This window comes from Buteo buteo, chromosome 7 (genome assembly GCF_964188355.1).
Source record: "Buteo buteo chromosome 7, bButBut1.hap1.1, whole genome shotgun sequence".
Lineage (NCBI taxonomy): Eukaryota > Metazoa > Chordata > Aves > Accipitriformes > Accipitridae > Buteo > Buteo buteo.
In genome coordinates, this window is record NC_134177.1 from 45,950,178 (window position 1) to 45,969,241 (window position 19,064).

The 19,064-nt window shown below is 48.8% G+C and overlaps 1 protein-coding gene across 26 annotated transcripts in view; it reads right to left on the minus strand.

Moving 5' to 3' along the window:
* Positions 1-19,064, minus strand: part of MSI2 (musashi RNA binding protein 2) — a 255,284-nt gene that overhangs the window by 14,760 nt on the left and 221,460 nt on the right. For 5 of the 26 annotated variants that reach the window (XM_075033021.1, XM_075033030.1, XM_075033020.1 and 2 more), the window contains exon 11: positions 8,820-8,882. The exons of 2 other annotated variants lie outside the window; for them this stretch is intronic. In XM_075033021.1, the coding sequence (XP_074889122.1) occupies positions 8,820-8,882 (63 nt within the window). Of the gene's footprint in view, positions 1-4,691; positions 4,832-7,196; positions 7,224-8,774; positions 8,883-19,064 lie in introns of all 26 variants that reach the window. 19 more of the 26 variants (XR_012651119.1, XM_075033009.1, XM_075033022.1 and 16 more) reach the window with 11 other exon arrangements.

Here is a 19,064-nt window from a genome sequence, read left to right on the forward strand (position 1 = left end):
ACGGGCTAAAGCTCGTGATGCTGTGCTAACGCTGACTTCTCTCTAATAATTTTTCTATTTAAAATGAAGGAAGAGCTGAGACAGGCGACGGCAGTGCTTTCACCTCGCGCCGGGTAACACGAAAGCTGTTGCTACTTTTACCATGGGCAACCACATCTGCATTAATTGTTTACCACAGCCCGGACAGGTCTTTTATTAATATTAATGAGTAACAGGGAACAAAAGGCCCCTTTATTTTTAGCCTACTCTAATTGCGTAGTAATTACTCATCTACAAAACAAATGAGCCGAACTCCATTGCCATAGCAACAGAAACTCTGGCCTCCCACTGTACCACATTAACTGGCTATCACTCCTGTTAATTTTAAATTGAAGCCTTTTGTACAATAACACACAATACGGGAGCAAAATTAAAACAAAACCGGGTCCTTCTTTCACTGCATATTTTAAGTTGCCGCAGCGGGAGGGCATTGCCTGGGGGGCATCTTCCCACTGCCGATGGACCCCTGTGGGCTGGCTGGATGCTCGGGAGCACAGGGGGGTTATCCAGGTAACAGAAGAGAAATCCAGCCCCCAAAACCCCAGTGCTTTCTGTGCAAGGATCCTCTCCTGCGGGAGAATCCGCACCAGGTACCTGCCCAGAGAGAGGTGCTGGGCGCTTTGAGCAGACCTGCCTGGCCAGCCAGGTGCCAAGGCCATGTCCCAGCAAGGGACGTGTGGCTGGTACTAACACCCCCTAAAGGAAAAACCTCAGCTCAACGATGAGCAAACACTGACAGAAGCTGCTGCCCACCACGCGGTGCCTGGGGGAGAGCTGGTAGCAACGGCTCCGCTGTCGGCCGCTAATACCCCAGCCCCTCGGGTGGGCAGGATTTGGGCAGAGCCACCTGGGAGTCCTCACGGCACAAAGCTCTGCTCTCTGGTCTCTTCTTTTACCTATCAGGAAACACCCTTACAAAGACCCAGATGTGTGAGTTTATTATTTTTAAATAGCTCAAGTTTATATACCTGCAGACCAATTTTGCATTCTCTGGCAACTACTAATCCACCATGCTCCTCAAGCTAATCCAGAGCCAGATGCATGCTAACATCTGCTGCAAGGAAAAACTCCACTGCTTCTTTTTCAGTTTTCTATTTCAGAAAGGAGAGAGAGAGAAAAAAATAACTGTAATTACGTATTTACTTTTAAAGCATTTGGGGAGAGAATCAGCATGAAAATACTCACAACAGTACGTCAGTAAAACACGCGCTGTGTCCCACTTAGTAGTTGTTCCACTAACGGGTAACAGCCCGCGCCTGCTGCCAGACAGGCAAGTTACCTCAGCTCAGCGCGTCCTTTACACGTTTAGTGATTAAAATACACGAGACGTGCTCGTGTGAGTGTCTCATTGCACTGGAGAGCTCGGGCCGAAGGCCCCGTTTCAAACTTCGCAACGACTCGTCTGCCTCTTGTGCGGAACACAGTCTAATTACACCGGCCAAGAGCTCCTTTCCTCCGCTGCCGCCGGGCGAAAGGGAACCGAACACGGGTAATGGGCCGTCGCAGGGTTTTGTGGGGCTGGAGCGCGGCTGCCCGGCGAGGGTGGCTGTGGTCCTGAGCACCAGCGAGCCCGTCCCTGCAGGCGTCCAGCCCGGCCGCGACGCCAGGCAGCGTCAGCGTCCGCGCCGTCACCGCTTGCCGTGGGTCAAGAGCAGCAGCCGGGACACCGGGATGAGCTCTGCCGAGGAGTGTTTTCCCACTGAAAGTAATTCTCCTGATTGAAAAGACTATTAAAAGTTAGCCGCTAAATTCGTTAAAGATTAACTTCCGCTGTACTTAAGTCTGCACTTCAGAGGTGGTCACTAATTGCACTGGAGATGATTTATCAAGTGCGCGAGGTTTTCTATTACAAAATTATTGATTAAAGCTGATGTGTTTTAACCACAATAGACTTCAGCCAGGAGCCCTGTAAAACGACCGCCGCTGTGGTCAAGGCCTAACAGCAGCAGCAGCAAATTGTTTTAGATCTACTGAATTTTCTACTGGGCACTGCAGGGAGCTCAGTCTCTCGTGGACAAAATAAATCAAAAAGTAGCATCCTACAGTAAGATAAGACAAACCGTTTTTATGTGTAGCCTGCGTTCTGGAAAGGACCTGTGTGATTCCCACCCTGGACCAGCATGGCACTTCTGAACTGAAACAGAAATGACTCCCCTTTTATTATTATTTTTTTTTTTTAATTTGAGGTAGTAGTCAGGAAAGTAACTGTAGTACTCGCAGAGTAAGAGGATATTGCCAGTACTGAGGCCAAAAGCACCCACAGAAACGCAGAGTGGCCTCCTCTAGAGCTGCACTACACTAACCAGAGGCGCACGGCGCATTCACCGCTCAGGCAGGTGCTCCGTGCAGAGCCCGGCTGCTCTTATTTCTGTTTAATACACGACATTTGTCTTTGTGTCCACCCCTCACCGAAGCCCCACGGGGTGCGGGGTCCCTCCGCCTCACCCTCCCTGCCAGGCTGCCTGCAATGCTCTCTGGCACAGACTGCCTCCGCTATGAAGATAAGCAAAAGATAAACTCTGATGCAGCCATTAATTTTCCGATGCATCAGCCGCCAGGCTCTGTCACGTAATTACCGGGGGTTCCAGTGGAGTGAGAAATTTCAGTCCGCTTGCTGCTCCCAAGTGGTCCACTTGTTAGGTTCTGGCTTTTGAGATTACATAGCGCGGATTAAACTTTATGTACTTTTATATAGGAGAATAAAAGAGGGAGAGCAGTTCCATCAGAGCTGCCGTGCCACAAGGGAGTCCTCTCAATGGGCCGTATAAATCCCAAATTGGTTCATCTCTGGATCTTTGAAACGCTCCTCCTTACGCCATTTCTGTGAGCCGCTGGCGGCTCCTCTCCCTCCGCACACGCAGACCAACCCTCGTCCCACTTTTTATGGCCGTAATTTGCTAACACTATGGGTGCCTAATGACAAGATTAAATTTTCAGAGCACCTTCTTTAAGTCTAAGACAAGGCTTCCTAAACCCCATGCAATTTGTCGCTCTGCTGACTTTCAGATACACTCCTCACTTCATCATACGCCTGGCACATTAAACAGTGGGTCCCCCCGACTCCCTGGCAGACTGAGATCTAAGGGGGAAATTATTCTCCCCCTTGACGCACAAGTGTTTCAGCTCCCCCGTAGCAATAAGGAAAGTAACAGGGGTGGCTCGGATTGCCTTGCGCAGGCTTGCGTTGCGTCAGCCCCATCCAAGCGGCTGTTTGCTTGATTTACTTTATGTTCTATTAGAGGTAAGGAGCGGATACAAATCCTTAATTACATTTTGAAAGCCCATTCTGGATATTTTATTTCCTTTGAAAGCGCTTGCTGGAGTAAGAGCACTAAAGACTGCCTTGACTACCCCCGGCGGAGCAGAAGATGCTCCAGCTCAGCACATCTGGTTTGCGGGGACGGCCGGGGGGCGCGGGGAGGAGGGAAGGTGTGACCATGCCATACAGTATCTTTTCTACTCCCAGCAGGATGTTTTCTGACAAGCAATGAACTAAGCAAATAAACAAAAGCCTAATTCGGGATCTCAATTACCATCTGTTAAGCCTACTGACTGCAGCTTCCTCTGCGAAAGGATTTTAAAAGTTGAGCACAGAAACCTGGGCACAAGAAGCAAAGACACTCACTGGCTCAATGGCAAAGATGATGAACTTGCCTCGAACTCCTCACGCTGGTATTTATGAAATGTTAAATCTTCATTTAAAAATGTTCCCTTAAGCTGGGTGACATGGCAATGAGTACGACCCACCGCTAGCTCAGAGTCTCTGTTGCATAACAAGATTTAAGGTTTATGACCTAAAAACAATTGCTTCGTGTCTCAGGATAGTCTGCGGGAAGCTGCTTCACGCACACGGTATTATTTAGAAACCCAAATGGAGTGATTTGCGTTTGGCACATCTGGTCTACGACTGCCAACGAATGATTCTATGGGCTAATATGGACGAGTAACAGGCTGATGAAGAAACCATGATTGTAAAATGATTTTAAAAATATCTTAAGTTCCTTTTAATACAAAATAAAAATAAGAGAATATAGTTATAGTCAGCATTTTAATTCCTAGGGGGTTTAATTTGAAAAAAATAATATGGCAAATTTACTATCAACATAACAGCATGTGCGGGTTCTTGTACAGAGGGTGTAGGTTGCCTACAGCCGGCTTCAATTTAAACTTCTGGATAATGGGATTTAACAAATACGGTACTATGGATCCAAGCCGTTAGCAGCTCTCTGCTGTATTGATAGCCCTACGCTTTCAATCAGACCAAGGCTATGCTTTTAACTGCCACGCTAGTTCACGTTGATGATACCTATAATATCAACTCAACAATGCATGTTCTACAACTACATCTACTGCTACCAGTACAACTACTACAGTGCATGCATTTAGTTCAGTCCCACAGATACATACACTCTAAGAACAGGCAAGGGGAGATGTGAAATGTTTTACGGGACGACAGGTGTTTTGTTTTTTAAGTAAGGGAAATTAATAAAAACATCAAAAGAAAGAAAGTGTACAAAAAAATAGAGACATTTCTCAAGAGTTGATATGAGTCGTTTCTTGAACCGTTTCGTCCGAACAAGCAAAAAACATGCAACCAGCTGCTACTAACAAGAAGCTGGACACTGAGAGAGGATTAATAGGTGTGGACAAACCTTCCCGCTGAGAGCGCTCAGAAGAGTGTTTGAGAGGAGGTGTGCACGTCCGAGTGTAAGAGAGGCCGGAAAGTATGCCTCAGAGACACCCTCTCTCACAGCAGCCCCAACCAAGCAAGAGAGAAAACAACAAAACATAACTGCTCACACTCACCATCAAGGTCAGTAGCTCACGTTACGAGATTTGTTATAGCTGGCAAGTATAAAGTACAGTAAGGGGTTGTCGGGGCGCAGGGCTCAAAGGCAGCACTGGCAAGCCGGGACTGGCGCCCAAAATCCAGATGTGCCGGGGGTCGGGGTGGGGCGGGGGGAGCAGCTCCCGGCGCCGCGGCACCGCGCTGTCCCACCGCGCTGTCCTGCCGCCGGCCATCTCGGCGGGCAAAGCGTGCCCGTGGGAGCCCGCGCCGCTCGCCTGGGACGGGCGCGCACGGCTCCTCCTGGTGCCGGGCAGCGGGAATCGGGCTGGATTACGGATGGCCTTATGGGTTTTGTCTCCAGTCCTCAGGGAGGAATAGTTGGTGGCAACAGGTTGGGAACTGGAAAAATCTCAGACTTGTCAATGAACCAAAGAGGAAGGAACGAAAACCCTCTCCTGCCAAATTTTCCTTGTCTCGCTCTCCTGCCAAATGAATCCCTCCCATGTCAAATGCAAGATAAAAATGTGCCCCCTCCCCATGATTGTATTTTAAAAAAAGCATTTACACGACAAAAATGTTTTACACGTAAAATATGTCAGGTGAATTCAAAAGAAACGTGACATTGATAGTGAAGTTGTCTAGGAGGAGTTTGCAGCATTCAGGCTTTTAAGTTTGCTCGTTTTCCATGGCTCAGGTCCCAATTCATTAAAAAAAATACAAGAATGGATGAGGTTGTCAAAACCAGCTGAGGGATTTGGCAGCACAGTCCCACCCGGTTTGAATGGATGCGGCCAAACCCCTCTGTCTGCTCGAGGGACCTCAGCTATCGCCTCATCACTGGGACGTCGACTGGGCACGTGATTTATTAAGAGAAGCATCGCTGCGTTCACCCTGCCGGCACGTGACCGGCTACGCTAGATGTGAAATTGTGAGTGGCACTGAGCACGAGCAGGGGGAAATGTCCCTTTCTGCTGTGACAGAGAAGAGAACTTGTTGATCTAGCACGGTTAAACTGGTGACTGCATCCTCACATGCTGCAATAGAAAAAGAAGGGGCGAGGGCAGGGAAGACCAGGCGGTGCAGAACCGGGGCCGGGCGCAGGTAACTGCCCCCGGGTGGGCTCCTCTTGCTGGCCGTTAAGCAAATGTGTAGGCTTCCCAAGAGGAGGAACATCACCCCGGGGAGAAACCGAGGTGGTCAGCGCCTACGCACCGCAGCCCAGGGGCTTGGAGCGAAAGGACTGCAGCTTCCTCGGAAGACCAAGACGCGCGCCTGGAGGTGGACGCTCTCCGTGGGCGCTCAGCCCCACCGGCCGGCATCGGTGCCCAGGCCTAGGTCCGATGCTGCCCAGCCACCGTGCCGGCAGCGAGACCAGGACGGTGGGGAAGAGCCGGCAGGATGGGGCCGGAGAGCGGAGGAGGTCAATTTGGAGCCAGCTGGTGGGGCCGGAGCGCTGCAGAAGGGGCAGCAGGGATGGGGACGTCTCCGGCAGCTTCTGGGCAGAGCAGTCCCGAGTGAGCGGAGGGGCGGTGGGACGCGCCTGCCCGGGCGTTTTCCAGCTCTTTTCCAGTTTACTGGCAGAAAGGGGGCCAGTAAGGGCCAACTGTGTTGCGCTCTGTGCTTTTGGATTAGGCACGCGTGAAGGAGGGCTGTGCGAATTTGCAAAGGAAAAAGAAAAACCCAACTGAAAAGAAAAGAATTAAAAAAACAAACAAACCCCAACCATTTTTCTTGTAATGAATCGGGCCCGTACACTGTAGCGCAAGATCGATCGTACTCTACTGCTCCTGAATACAATTCACTACCATTGCTGGATGGAAGTGGCGAACCCAGGATGTCCCTTCCGAAAACCGTCTTTGGATGGAAATGACTCTACGTAAAACACCACTGTTCCCAGAGCACGTTTCACTGCAAATGTGAGCGGCCGTCGGGCCGGGCCGGTGACAAACCCATCTTCCTCCTTGAGAGCTCAGGGCTGGGGAGGGGGGGCTGTTTTGATTCAGTTTTGGGGTTTTGCCAGTTTTGTGCACACAGGCAATTTTGAGGCTTGAAAGACATTTCCAAACACCATACTGCTCTTTAAACTTGCCAGAAAGGGTGTTGTTAATTTAGGGTTAGATTTAGTTTCGTATTGCAAGTTCAAATAAAAAACAAAAACGAAAAAACAAAACAAAACAGAAAACCCAACAAAAGAAAAAACCAAAAAACACTCAAATTAAAGACAAATGATTTTCAGGCACAGAATTGATCAATGCTCAGTTCAGTTGTAATGGGCACCAAAAGCACTCCGATTAAAAAAAATAATAATAATCAGGGAAGCAACGTTAATCCAGCCAAACCCTCTGTGCCTTGCTAAGGGGCAACTCACCAGGTCTGTTTGCACGTAAAACAAAACCTGAAGGGCAAAAACATGAGGAAGAGGCAGAAACAATGAAGTCTGTTTTCCTGAAATCATATACAAAATTAATCTCTTTTTTTGTTTGGGTTTTTTTTGGTTGTTTTTTTTTTTTTTTCTTTTTCTCTTTGGGTTTGTTTTTCCCCCTGCATGAAGGGGCAGTAGGAAAAGCTGGGAGATGGGGAATCCCCACAACCAGTCTGGCAAGTCACCCCTTAGGCGCTCTCTACATGCCACAAGATGAAACTGGTACAGATAATCCTTTGTAGCCTGCAAGCAGTGCCAGTTTGCATGGAACGGAGTTCTCCTGGTGTCTTTCTTTGGCCTCCATGGCATCAGGCTCGCACCTGAGACACACCTGGGCCTGCGCCCTCCTCGTAACCCCTCACGCAGCGGTTTAGTCGGGACTTTTCGGGAAGAGCCCGGTTAACCCACCGGCACTGCCAGAAAAGCCACCGAGAAACCCCCGCTTCAGGACTGTGCCATGAGTGAGCTGGAAAAACCGCCGCCGCGTCCTCCGCTCCGGCACCTCCGCCGTCCGCGCCGGCCAGCCGGGCCCGGCGAGGGGGTCGGCGGCCGGCGGGGGCCGTGCAGGAGGCGCGGGGCCGGCAGCGGCTCCGTCCCGGCAGCGGCTCCGTCCCGGCAACGGCTCCGTCCCGGCTTGATCCGGGCGGGCCGGGGAGCCAAGGCGGCGGCGGCGGCGGGCGCTGCCGAGCCACCAGCTCACCGATGGCTGTACTGAACGCTTGAATTCCCTCAGCGAAGCTTTAATTCACGTGTTTAGCTGAATTTAAAACCTAAGGCAGTAACGGCAATGGGCGACGATTTATTTATTGGTTTCCCTTAAGGGGAAAGGAAAAAAAAAAAAAAGTTTTCAGAAGGAACGGGAAGAAAAGCTTTTGACGTTCCTCACGGAAAGCAGGCCTGCGGGGTTGGAAGCGGGCAGGGCCGCGTTGGAACCGCCAGCTGCGTTTCGGCGCCGACGATGGCGTTTGCAGCGGCGTTCACCCCGTGTGAGGTGGGAAACGCTGTCCCCGAGGGGACACGGCCCCCCCTCACCACAGGGGGGGTGACCCGTGAAGGCCGACCCCGACCCTCGCGCCTGTTTGCGGCGGAGAAGGCGAAAGCGGCTCCGGGCACGGCGGGAGCACCCGGGGCTGCCGCCACCGCCTCAACCCAACACCCGCTTTCCGGGAGAAACGAAAACTTTTTTTTCGGAAACGCAAATTAATTTCTTTGGGGTGAACTTTATGACCTCGAATTTAAAACGAAGAAACAAAGAAACCAACATAATAAAGGAATAAATAAGGAAACAAATCAGAATATCTACCCTGGGTTTGGCAGTTCTTACGCCAATCTCCTGCAAGGTGCTCCAGGCCCCATGGCCTCTGCTTGTAGTTTGGGTTTGGTTTGGGATTGATTACTTATTTTTTATGTAATTTTTTTGTTGTTTTTTTGATTGTTTGTTTTCAGGTCCCCAGGATAAGTGTGAGGAAAATCAGAGAAATGATGGAGAGCTGCAGCCACACAGAATACCGACAGAGCTTTTACCTGACCCTGCACTCTGAGGGTTTGCTCTTCCACGGGCCCCCCTACCTGATCCTCTTGCTGCCGCCACGGCTGCCGCTGCTACTGGTCCATAAGCCGCTGCCGGAAAACCTGGCCGTGGAGAAAAGGAGAAGGGTAAAGAAAGAAGCCAGCAGGTACCGCGAGTCTCTGCGGGGCGGCCGCCGAGGGCACGGCGTTTCCAGAGCTCGCCGTCCCGGCTCTCCGTGCCGTCGACAGGCACCGTTTTTTAGGAATAGCCGAGCCCTCGCCGGGTGCCCACTGCTGGTGGTCTCTGCCGGCACAAAGGTGGCCCAAATCCCCTTGGCAGAAGAGGAAGGTGACAGCGCGTGCCGCTGATGGCGCGCCTGGTCACGGCACGCCGCGAAAGCCGAGGTGCCGGGGCGGACAGACTGGCGGCAGAGCCTGCAGCGCTCGGCTTACGTCTCCGTACTCTCAAACGGCTAGGGTCAGACCACTTCGCAAAACGAGGGAATTCTCTTCTTTGCTTATTTGCAAGTGATAATAACGTGCTGATCTACAGACATAGCAGTAATGGAAAATATGAGGAGGTCCTCATGTCAAGATCACAGATTTGCTGAGATCAAGCAAAAAAAAAAAAAAAAAATTCACCGGAATGTAATTTAAAAAAGAAAGAAAGAAAGAAAGAAAGAAAGAAAGAAAGAAAGAAAGAAAGCTCTTGAAAGCAAAACAGCCGCAGATCAAGGAGCTCTAAGACATACACCCTGCTACAGGGGGACCGAGCCCTTACAGATGAATGAAATGCTGCTAGCAAGATTGCAGATTTAGTTTACTTAATTAATATTCAGAAGATCTGCCAGAGGCTCCGACTTTAAATATATGTATTTTAAGAGGGCAATGGCAAGGTCCAGGTGATCAGCAAGAACCCCAAACCCCTTGCTCCAAAGCCAACAAAACCCTCGGAGGTTCCTGGTCTCTGGGGAGCTCCAACCGCTCTGGGCACCCGACAGGACGACCCCGGGGGTAGTCACCACCACGGGACCTGCCCCTTGAGCGGGCTCCAGGACTTTGATCACAGCTGCTTTGCAATGCTGAAGAACCACAGAAAAACAACTGAGGCAACAGAAAAAGAGAACAGCGAGCTAGAGGAACGGAGAGAGCGAGGCCCAGAGAAATCAGCAGACTACAAGCCCGCTACCTCTAGCACTATCGTCTCAGCTACAGGTAATCTACCAGGGAGAAAGGAGCAGAGAACAACTAGGCTAGAGTGACTTGAAGCTACTTAAAACATCAATTAAAAAAAGACATACTTGCATTTAAATATGGTAATAGGGCTGTTGGGGGAAAAAAAATAGTATAGGTAAATGTATGCACAGCTACCCCAGGCTGCTGTCTGCTGCTGCTCCCCATGCGCAGAGCCCATGCGCCGCACAGCAAATCCTGTTCCTTAATGCCAATGTGAAGCTGTTTGTTTTTATTATGTTGATGAACTGCTACAATCTCTGTGGAGTGGGATGCAGGAGGAAGCACATCCAGGCGGGGGGATATTACAACCAAATACCGAAGTGCTAAATTCCCTCTTGCTGGTGATGGAGCCATCGACCCCGGTCGGGTCGCCTGACATACGTTTAGCGCTGGAGCTGCGGTACGCTGGAGTGAGAAGACCTCGGTGTTAAGCGTCAAACCAACCTCCAAGCAGCAGGGAGAGCGTCTGCAGGACAAGGGCTGAGGCTCTGGGGCTTTATTTTCATGCAGAGCCACGCCTGGGCCAAGCCCCGAGCTCTCCCGCTGCGGGTTAGGCAGGAGCAGAGCTGGCACTGTCCCTACAGCCTCTCCTTCTCCGCTCCCTGCCCACCACAGCGCACGTCCCAAGAGTAGTGTGCTCAGCGTTCCCATGGCACATCCAGGACCAGCTGGCCACCAGCAAATCTCTCATTTGGAGGCTCCAGGGGCTCCCTAAACCATCCATAAACGATCAGAGGAGCTGTGGATTTTCCACGGAATAAAAGGCCTCTGCCAAAACCAATCAAATACCCTTCAAATCACCAAGCATCCCCTGAAAACAGCATAAAAACCAGGGCTGGAAAGTTTGTTTCTCTTGTTCAACTGCCAGGGACGCTCAGTATCTATTTGAAATGCAGGACAAAAAGTTTTGCCATGCAAAAGAAGAATGAAATAACAAGGGTGGAGAAGGCACTCCACAGAAAGAGCCTGAACAAAGGATCTGTTATTGCATTCCAGCGGACAGATGTGTGAAAAATCAATCCCTCCACCCCCAAAGAAAGCTATTATCCCAATTCTGAGATAAAAGCATCTGCGCGACATGGCACTCCAAACAACTCAAGTGTGATCGGCTGCTCGTGCTCTGCCCAGGAACGCTGCGGCCGGCCGGGCAGAGGCGGAGCGGCAGTGGCACGGCTGCGCGGCCCTTACCGCTGCAGAAGTGGGAGGCGGAAACGGGGATTGAGGATCAAGATTGGCAAATATCCGCTTACCGATACAGATTCACAGGCTGGCTCCATCACTGAAGGATCTCTAAATCAACCCAACGTACTGAAAGTAATCAATCCCCCACACTGAAATTACATTTGCCAGGCACTGCATTCATCAGCTCGTTCAGCTGAAAACAAATTTCCCCATCACCACACTGGTGACCGCATTAATGCCGTGCGACATCTCACAACTGGGCTAACTTACTTTTGTAATTATGTGGTTGTTTGCTCCCAAACCTCTCAGCAGTGATCGGCAGCTGACGCTGTCCCCACGTCACAGATGGGATAAAGCGAGGCACAAAGAAGCAAAATGACTCGAGAAAGACATTTGCAGATAGCCAAGGGTGCAGCTGGGCTCTCGCAGGTTCTGGTCTCAAGATCCACCACTAATCTCTGTAATTCCCCTTGTACCAACCCTATAGCATTATTTAAGCACTTTGGTCACACTGTATTATTCCCTCCCGTTGTTTCTAAACTTCCACACCAGTGAAGACTTTGAAGAATAGCACTACAGTGACAGTACAATTAATACTGAACCTGTTTTGTGTACTGCAAGAAACTTCTGCCTCCACCACCCTTCTGCCTGCGCTGTCACGCCATTTTATTAAAATCTGAGAGCCGAGGTATCTGCAGCTCTTTAGTAAAGAGGAAAGCGTTAGCAGGCACTTTCGCTGGTTTCCAGGCCCCTAGAAGGAACCTGCTTGTCCATGGAGCCTCTTGCTGGTCCTCCAGACCACGCTGGTGCTTTGGCGAGGCTGTGTGCCTGCACGCATTCCCCTCCCCTGGCATCGGGGTTTAAAACAAGGTGAAATGCAGCCACCCGGTCCCAGCGGCACCTTCCCGGGTGCTGTTCCCCAGGCAGCAGCAGAGGTGGATGCGATCCGTCCCACTCTGACTGATGGGGTCCCCAGCACGGGGCACTGGGGATACCGCTGAGGGCCGGAGCAGGGGGCAAGGAGAAGCATTAGCCGACAGAGCCCAGCGTGTGACGTGCCAGCTCCACCATTTTCCCTTAGCAATGCCTGGGAAGCGCAGGCTTCTCCGGGAGACAGAGCCGTGGCTTTGGGGATGCAGGACTGCTGGGCGTGGGGGGACCCCAGGGGCCACGGAGGGCTGTGGGGTATCAGCAGGCTCTTTGAACCCTGCAGCCAGCTGCCGAGGGGCTTGCATGCTCCCGGTTCATTTTTAACAGGCGGCTTGGAGGTAACTGGGTGCTAGGGATGGGCACCCGGACCAGAGTGCCTTGAAATCAACGGGAACGTCGACTGCAGCACGCTCTGGATCCCAACCCCAGCGACGATCCCACCGCTGGCCAGGCAGGGAGCGCAGCCGGCGCCTGCCCAGCTCCCTCCGAGCCCTCTGCTCTCTGAAGTCAACTGGAAAATCAAAAGGGGTGGAGGGAGAGATCAATTCATTCATCGTGTTTGTTTAAGGCACTCCGATTCCTGCTGAAACGATCCCTGTCTTTTGTGTATCCGCTGCTTATAATTGCCTAGAGAAAACAAGATACCAAAGCTGTTCAAAAGCACAAAAGTGCCCACTTTAGGCATTGCAATTAGAAGATATTTTACAATAAATGTTTTGCAATGGGCTCGCACACTGTCCAGGAAAGCCCTGAGGATTCACATCAATTTCATGCTCTCTTATTGCTCTGAACGAGCTAAAGCCAGTATTTGGAGTTCAATTTTTCACAGATAAATTTTTCTGCTTCCTGCATCAATAGTTTCACTTTAAATACTGAAGCAGGCTCATGCGAGGGAAGATGGACACATCTGGTTTTAAATGCTTTGCCCTAAGGTCACAGATTTAGTCAATGGCTGGCTGTAAGCAACTGCCTTCTCCAAGGCACAAATAAGTTTGGGAGAAGGGGGGGGGATCAAGGGGTGGTGCACGCCCAGGGGCAGCCGGGCTGGATTTGGGCAGGCAGCACACAGCCCCGCCGTCTCCCGCTCGGCATTACCGAGCAGAGAACGCCGAGAGCCCAGGATTTAGCGGATCTTCCAGGGGCTTTGTGAACAAATCTGGCGAGAGCTACGCTGCCTGAGCAGGGCCAGTCCTTACCGGGGACTTGAGGGGCTCAAGGGCTCCCAGCGAAGGGTACGCTCCCTCCACAGGTCTCCGCCGTGCTCCTTCTCCCACCCTGGTGGGATCATTCCCTTCTCAAAGCGCTGAGCTCTCCTTTACCCCAGCCTGAAGCTGGCTACAAGGCAACCAGGAGTGAGTGAAAAACACCAGAACCGTTTACACCGCCTTCCTCCACACGTGCTGCCAGGACTCCCTCGTGTGCAGCCCTGGCTTTTCATGGACTCCTTCAGACCTGCTCTGCTCTGTCCAGCCCCTGAACACCCCAAATATCTTGCATCCCCCAAGGATACAAGACCCTGTCCTCTGCAGACAGCCAGACGATGGGAATCAAACCAAAAAGAAGTCACAAAGATCATGAGATTAGTTCTTACATCAAAAAGTATCATGCAGAGAACTTTCTCTGCTTCTAATGGCTAAAGCCCTTAGGGCACACGAGGTCATGTTTAGACTTTAGCAATAAGCACAGGGATTTAAAACAAGAATAAAAACGGAAGCTGAGATGCTCAAATCATCACCTGATTTCAGCACCGAACTTGGGAAAACATGCAAAATTATGGGACACGCATGGAGAATAAAATAAAAGCCACCATAAAACTGTGCCTAGCAAGCAAAATCCTTCCTCTCTGTTTACAGATAGTTTGGAGTATTTGCACATGTTGGCAGAAGAGCTGAACACTGCGGCTCAGTCTCGCAAAGTCACTGCGTCTCTGCGCGGGGCGTTTCGGAGGGCCCTACGCACAAGGGGGATCGAGCTCTGATGCTATATCCCCCCCAAACCACTTTGCCTCTTACGCCGACGGTGCTCCCCAGCGCGCTGATCTGAACACCGGTCATTTAGGAGGTTCACTTGATCTCCCAGGAAAAAAGCGCAAAGTCTGGAATATAAAATCATCTGCAGGTTGAGTGGGAAAAGGAGAGGGGGAAACTGATATCCTCTTTTCAAACAACGTTACCAGCAGCTTTGATCAGCACAGAAAAGCTTCGCGAGGCTCACAGCTGTCATTTCAAATGGGTTCTCGCTTGCATTATTCTTTCCATTAGGCAGTGTTATCCTCTTTGTAGGATCTTTAGGCTTCATTTCAAAAGTATCAGAGACTCAAAACCATGAAGCAGAAGAGCCTGGTAGCTTTTTTTTTTTTTTGAAGGCAAGCAGGCGTGGGTCCAATTTACTGGACAAAAATGTAGTCTTTAATGGTGAGCACGCACAAGGGAAAGCTCCATCCCAAAACAATCCCTTTATGTTTAAAACCTTCATCTTTCAGGCCTCTCTGTCTCAGACTCCCCCTCCCTTTCTATAAGGAAACAAGAATGAGAAAGAAAAAAACCTGCTACCGTTCCAAGCTTTAAATTATCAACTAAATGCTCAATAATTAGAGAAGAATATATATCCAGAGAAATCAAACTTTATCTAAAATTGATGAAAGATCAGGATTCTACCAAAGCATTCACAACTCGTTATCACGGTTGAGTAGCAATTAACTCTTTGGGATTTGATTGAAGACTCTACCGAAACTCTCCCAAAGTCTGTAGGAAGCGAATGCGGAGGCAGCTACAAGCCCTGCTTGAAACGTCTCGTGTTTCCCACCAGTGACCCTGGTTTGTCTTTAAAGAAGCGGGATGGCGCCGTCCATGCAACAGCAAACAGAAGGGACCAAGCAAGGTGCAGGGCAGACCTCCATGGAAATGGAGAATTTCTTTCCTGAGCTTTTGATCAATTCTATTAACACTTTTAGCATCTCCAAGTCCACTCAGAATCCTTTATTGTGACAGCCCCATTAAGTGTTTCCCTTTGTCTTTATATGCCGTGTTACATCAAGCTTATTAAAATCTATTTCACCAGGTCAGAAAATTAGCGAACTTCAGATACAGCACATCATGCATAATGGAAACCTCATTAAGCAGCCCACTGTGTTATTCAAGGCACAGTCATCTGCTGTTTAAAATGTATGGTGCATGGCAAGATTTTGTAGAATTCTCAACGTCAGACACCCGTAATGCGCTTCGCACCGGATGCATGTTTGCAGATGGATGTTATTATGAACAAATATTTCTGCTTTGGAGCTTCAACAAAACAATAAAACCCAAATATAGTTAATTTAAAATTTGGCACTTCCACTTTATGTACAGTAAACGACCCATTTTTCAGCTGTTTACCACTCTCAGGCCACAGTTTTTAAAATGAGAATGATGCACTTTTGCCCAGTAATTACTTTATGCATCAGTGAGACAAAGCCTTGTTTGTCTCCAAATTATCATTCTCTATCGTTTCAAGTGTAATAACCCTTTTGCAGTTACTTCACTGTACAGAACACTGGGAAACTTCTCAAAGGCAAATAGTTTATTCTAAGAAAACTATTTTTTCAAAAAAACCCCAAACCAAAAAGCAAAAGCTGGTAGCTGATTGAGTTTATTTACTCTAGTTCAAAACCGTTCCTATCCTATGGCAGCTTGAAGGCATCCGCTATACTTCTCAAACGTGTCCTGTGAAAACTATGCCTCCCACCATCCAACACTCAAACTCAATATGTAATTTGGATTCTCCCTAATTTAGTCACTGGTGAAACACAAGAGAATTATAAGCTTCAAGTGAATGCAGCTGATGTGGATGAAAGAGAATCTCGACCAACTCACTTCCTAAAAGCAAGTAATTCTGTTTAATACTAAGTTGATCACTCTGATGAAAGCATTCCTCATTTTAAAGCCCAAAGCCAAACATTTACTATCGATTTTTAATAAACAAGGTAAGTATAAATGAAACAATCGCTGCAGGGGAATACCTGTGAATTCACTGCACCCAAGCTGTCACGCAGCACAGAAACTCTGAATTTCAGTCACCTGCTGCTGAATGAACAAGGGCAGGTTAGATGGAACCGCATTAAGGCATATATTTAAAGTTCAGCAAAGTGGCACTGATTTGCTTCAAGCCTCATTTCAGTTGCTTCGATGGTATAGGAAATGAGCTATTTGGTTAAACCACTTGCTTAAATTTTTATGAATGATCTAAACTATCTGGATAAGTATTATTAAAAGACAGATCCTTGATGCTGAACAAAGGCATAAAAAGAACTCATGTCTGGAGGCTGAAGCTGGAAAAATTCAACGCAGACAAGAGGCAACTATGTACAAGAGAAGATAATTAATCAGAGGACAAGGTTATCAGACGGTAGGAAATTCTTCACAACCTACGTGTGTTGAAGTCGTGAGTGAATGCCCGTCGCAGAGAGACACTGCAGCTCACCAAGCGCAACAGCCATCGCTGGCAGAGACGGAGAACGTCCTGCTGCCTCGATGGAGGAACTGCCACCGGGTATTTCATAATCCACGTTATAAAACAAGTCAGAGGAGAGGATTGTGATGCTGAGCCCAGAAACCTTCAGGGCATCACTGCAGCGACTACATATTACTGCTGCTGGGCAAAGGAGGACTTGGAAGCTACTTAATTATCAGCTTGAAATCCTACTACTAACTGTGATTGAAAAACACTCGCATTTTAATGTTTTTGTGCTTTACGGAGACTAATCTCTTCAAGTTCTTTGCAACCCCCAGCTCCCAATTTTTAACAGCTTTACAGTTGAAAATTGTATCTACAGAGGCATAAGCGGGCTAGCTGTTGCGCTCCGGCTAACTCAGACACGTACAATTCCTGACAGCAGAACTGGCATTGCCAGACCACGCTCCTCTTTCTATAGGGTTATCCATGTTTTCTTCCATACATGTGTGTTTGCGTTATGCCTCTTTACTCTTGTGAATAATTATTCTCATTACATTTCCCAGCTGCTACAGCTGTGGCCTGCTCGCAGCAGAACCGATCGCTCAGGAGCTCTGTTGCTGCAGTATCGCCCCGAAACGCAAAGAGCCTCTGAGAGACCAGTAGCTTTGGGGTTTTTTTTCCTTTTCTTTCCTCCCTGTCCCTTTACGATCGCTCATTTTCAGGGCAACGACCCTGAAGTTTTAAAGCCCGTCTCAAACTCCACGCATGGATCGGTGAGCAGTTGAGAATAGGACAATTGGCATTTAAATTCAATGTTCAAGATGTTCTTACTGCTCAAGCAGTTATTCAAGGTATCAGTAGGGAAAAACCTAATGAAGGACGTGGGCAGTTTTAGTCCTTAGCCAGACATGCTGTTTGGGGAAACCTTAAGAGCAGCCTCACCCGCACAGAGGTGACGGGGCAGGAAAATGGGGACAGGCAGCATTTTTACTGGCTACGCTCTGCTGCCATCGAAATTGGTGGAAGCTGGACCAGCGACTCAGATCAACAGCTTATCTCCTGAAAAGCTCACCTGAAATTTAATATCCAGGAGATTATTTTAAGGGGTGTGGGAAACGGGGGCTGAAAAAGGAATTTTATGCAATTCTTTGCAACATTAAAAAAATGCAACTCTTCTCAGAAAAAATGTGCCCAAGAGGCAAAGGTGCTTAAGCTCTGCCTGGACTCAGGCAACAGCTCTAGATACCATTTTTTTCCTGCATCAAGACAAAAGCTACTGTCATCTAAGCAGAACTTGAAGGAGTACCTTCTGGCTGGAAATTTATGGGCTTTGCTATATTAATTTCTCAGTTTGCTGTCTGCAGTTCCAGCTGCTCCTCACTCCAGGGATGCACCTGCAATGTGAAGGGTCCCTCTTCAGCCTGCCCTCTGCCAGCAAAAGAAACCCAAAATCTTAATTTTAAGACAGGTCCAGTCTATAGTCTCTGTTTTCACTGATGGAGGCTGAAACGGAGATGTTTGAAGAGTGATAATTAAGGTGGTTCTAGCAGATTTCAAATGCACTTTGTAAACCATTTTATGCCATGCAGATGCAGTAATGTGTTTCAGGTGAAAAAAAAGCATGCAGCGCAGGGATGATTAGAGCAGATTTTAAGCAGTTAAGAAAGGGTTAGACAAAGGAGTGAAAAACATTTCCAGCTTCGTTCCGCATCTCTTGCTGTTACAAGGCTTAACTAACTGAATAGACAATTTAAAATGTTTTGTATTTCTTCCTCCTATTTTGCAGCTGCCAGCAATTTCTCCTTCTTTCTTAATGTTAAGTTTGATCATTAAAGTATCATGACCAGACAAACTTTGCTCCCATTACTAAACGTTACACAAGTCTCAGGCTTGTGTAACAGTGCTTTAAAGAGTGTTTTACAGAACTGACTCTTATTAATACTAACTTTATTACTCCCTGCTGGTAAAGAAGCCATGTGTAGGCAGCATCTCCACCTTAAAATCGCTTTACATCACCAGAGTAGATAGCTGGGGGCTCGTGTACACAGGAATATGGCTCGGGGTCGTTGAAGCACCATGCGCATCATGTTGGGAGCCAGACCTTGGCTGATCTCAGTTGGCAGAATTACAGCCAAGTCCTTTGTGGGGATTTGGCTTACGCTCCTTCTGGTGAGCTGAACGTACCAGCTCCCAAACCTTGCCAGAAGGCACTCAACACGGTAAAAAGCTGCACCTCCTGAGTATGGCCATCGCTTTGTACCACCACACCCTGCTACAGACAGAATGGTCAGCTCTGCAGTATGTTGAAGCTACAAACACATTCTTTTCCCCCTGTCCCCACTGCGCTCCCCTGAAGAAGTTATTAACCAGGAGTGAGACCTGCAAGAGCAACGTAACTTGCAGCTTCCCAATATCTCTGGGTGTCCTAAATATCAAACGCAGGAACTTCCCTTACCTCGCCTCCTTCTCTCACACTATGAAGAAGCAGCCTTAAGCATGTCATTATTATAATAATTACCCTTGTCT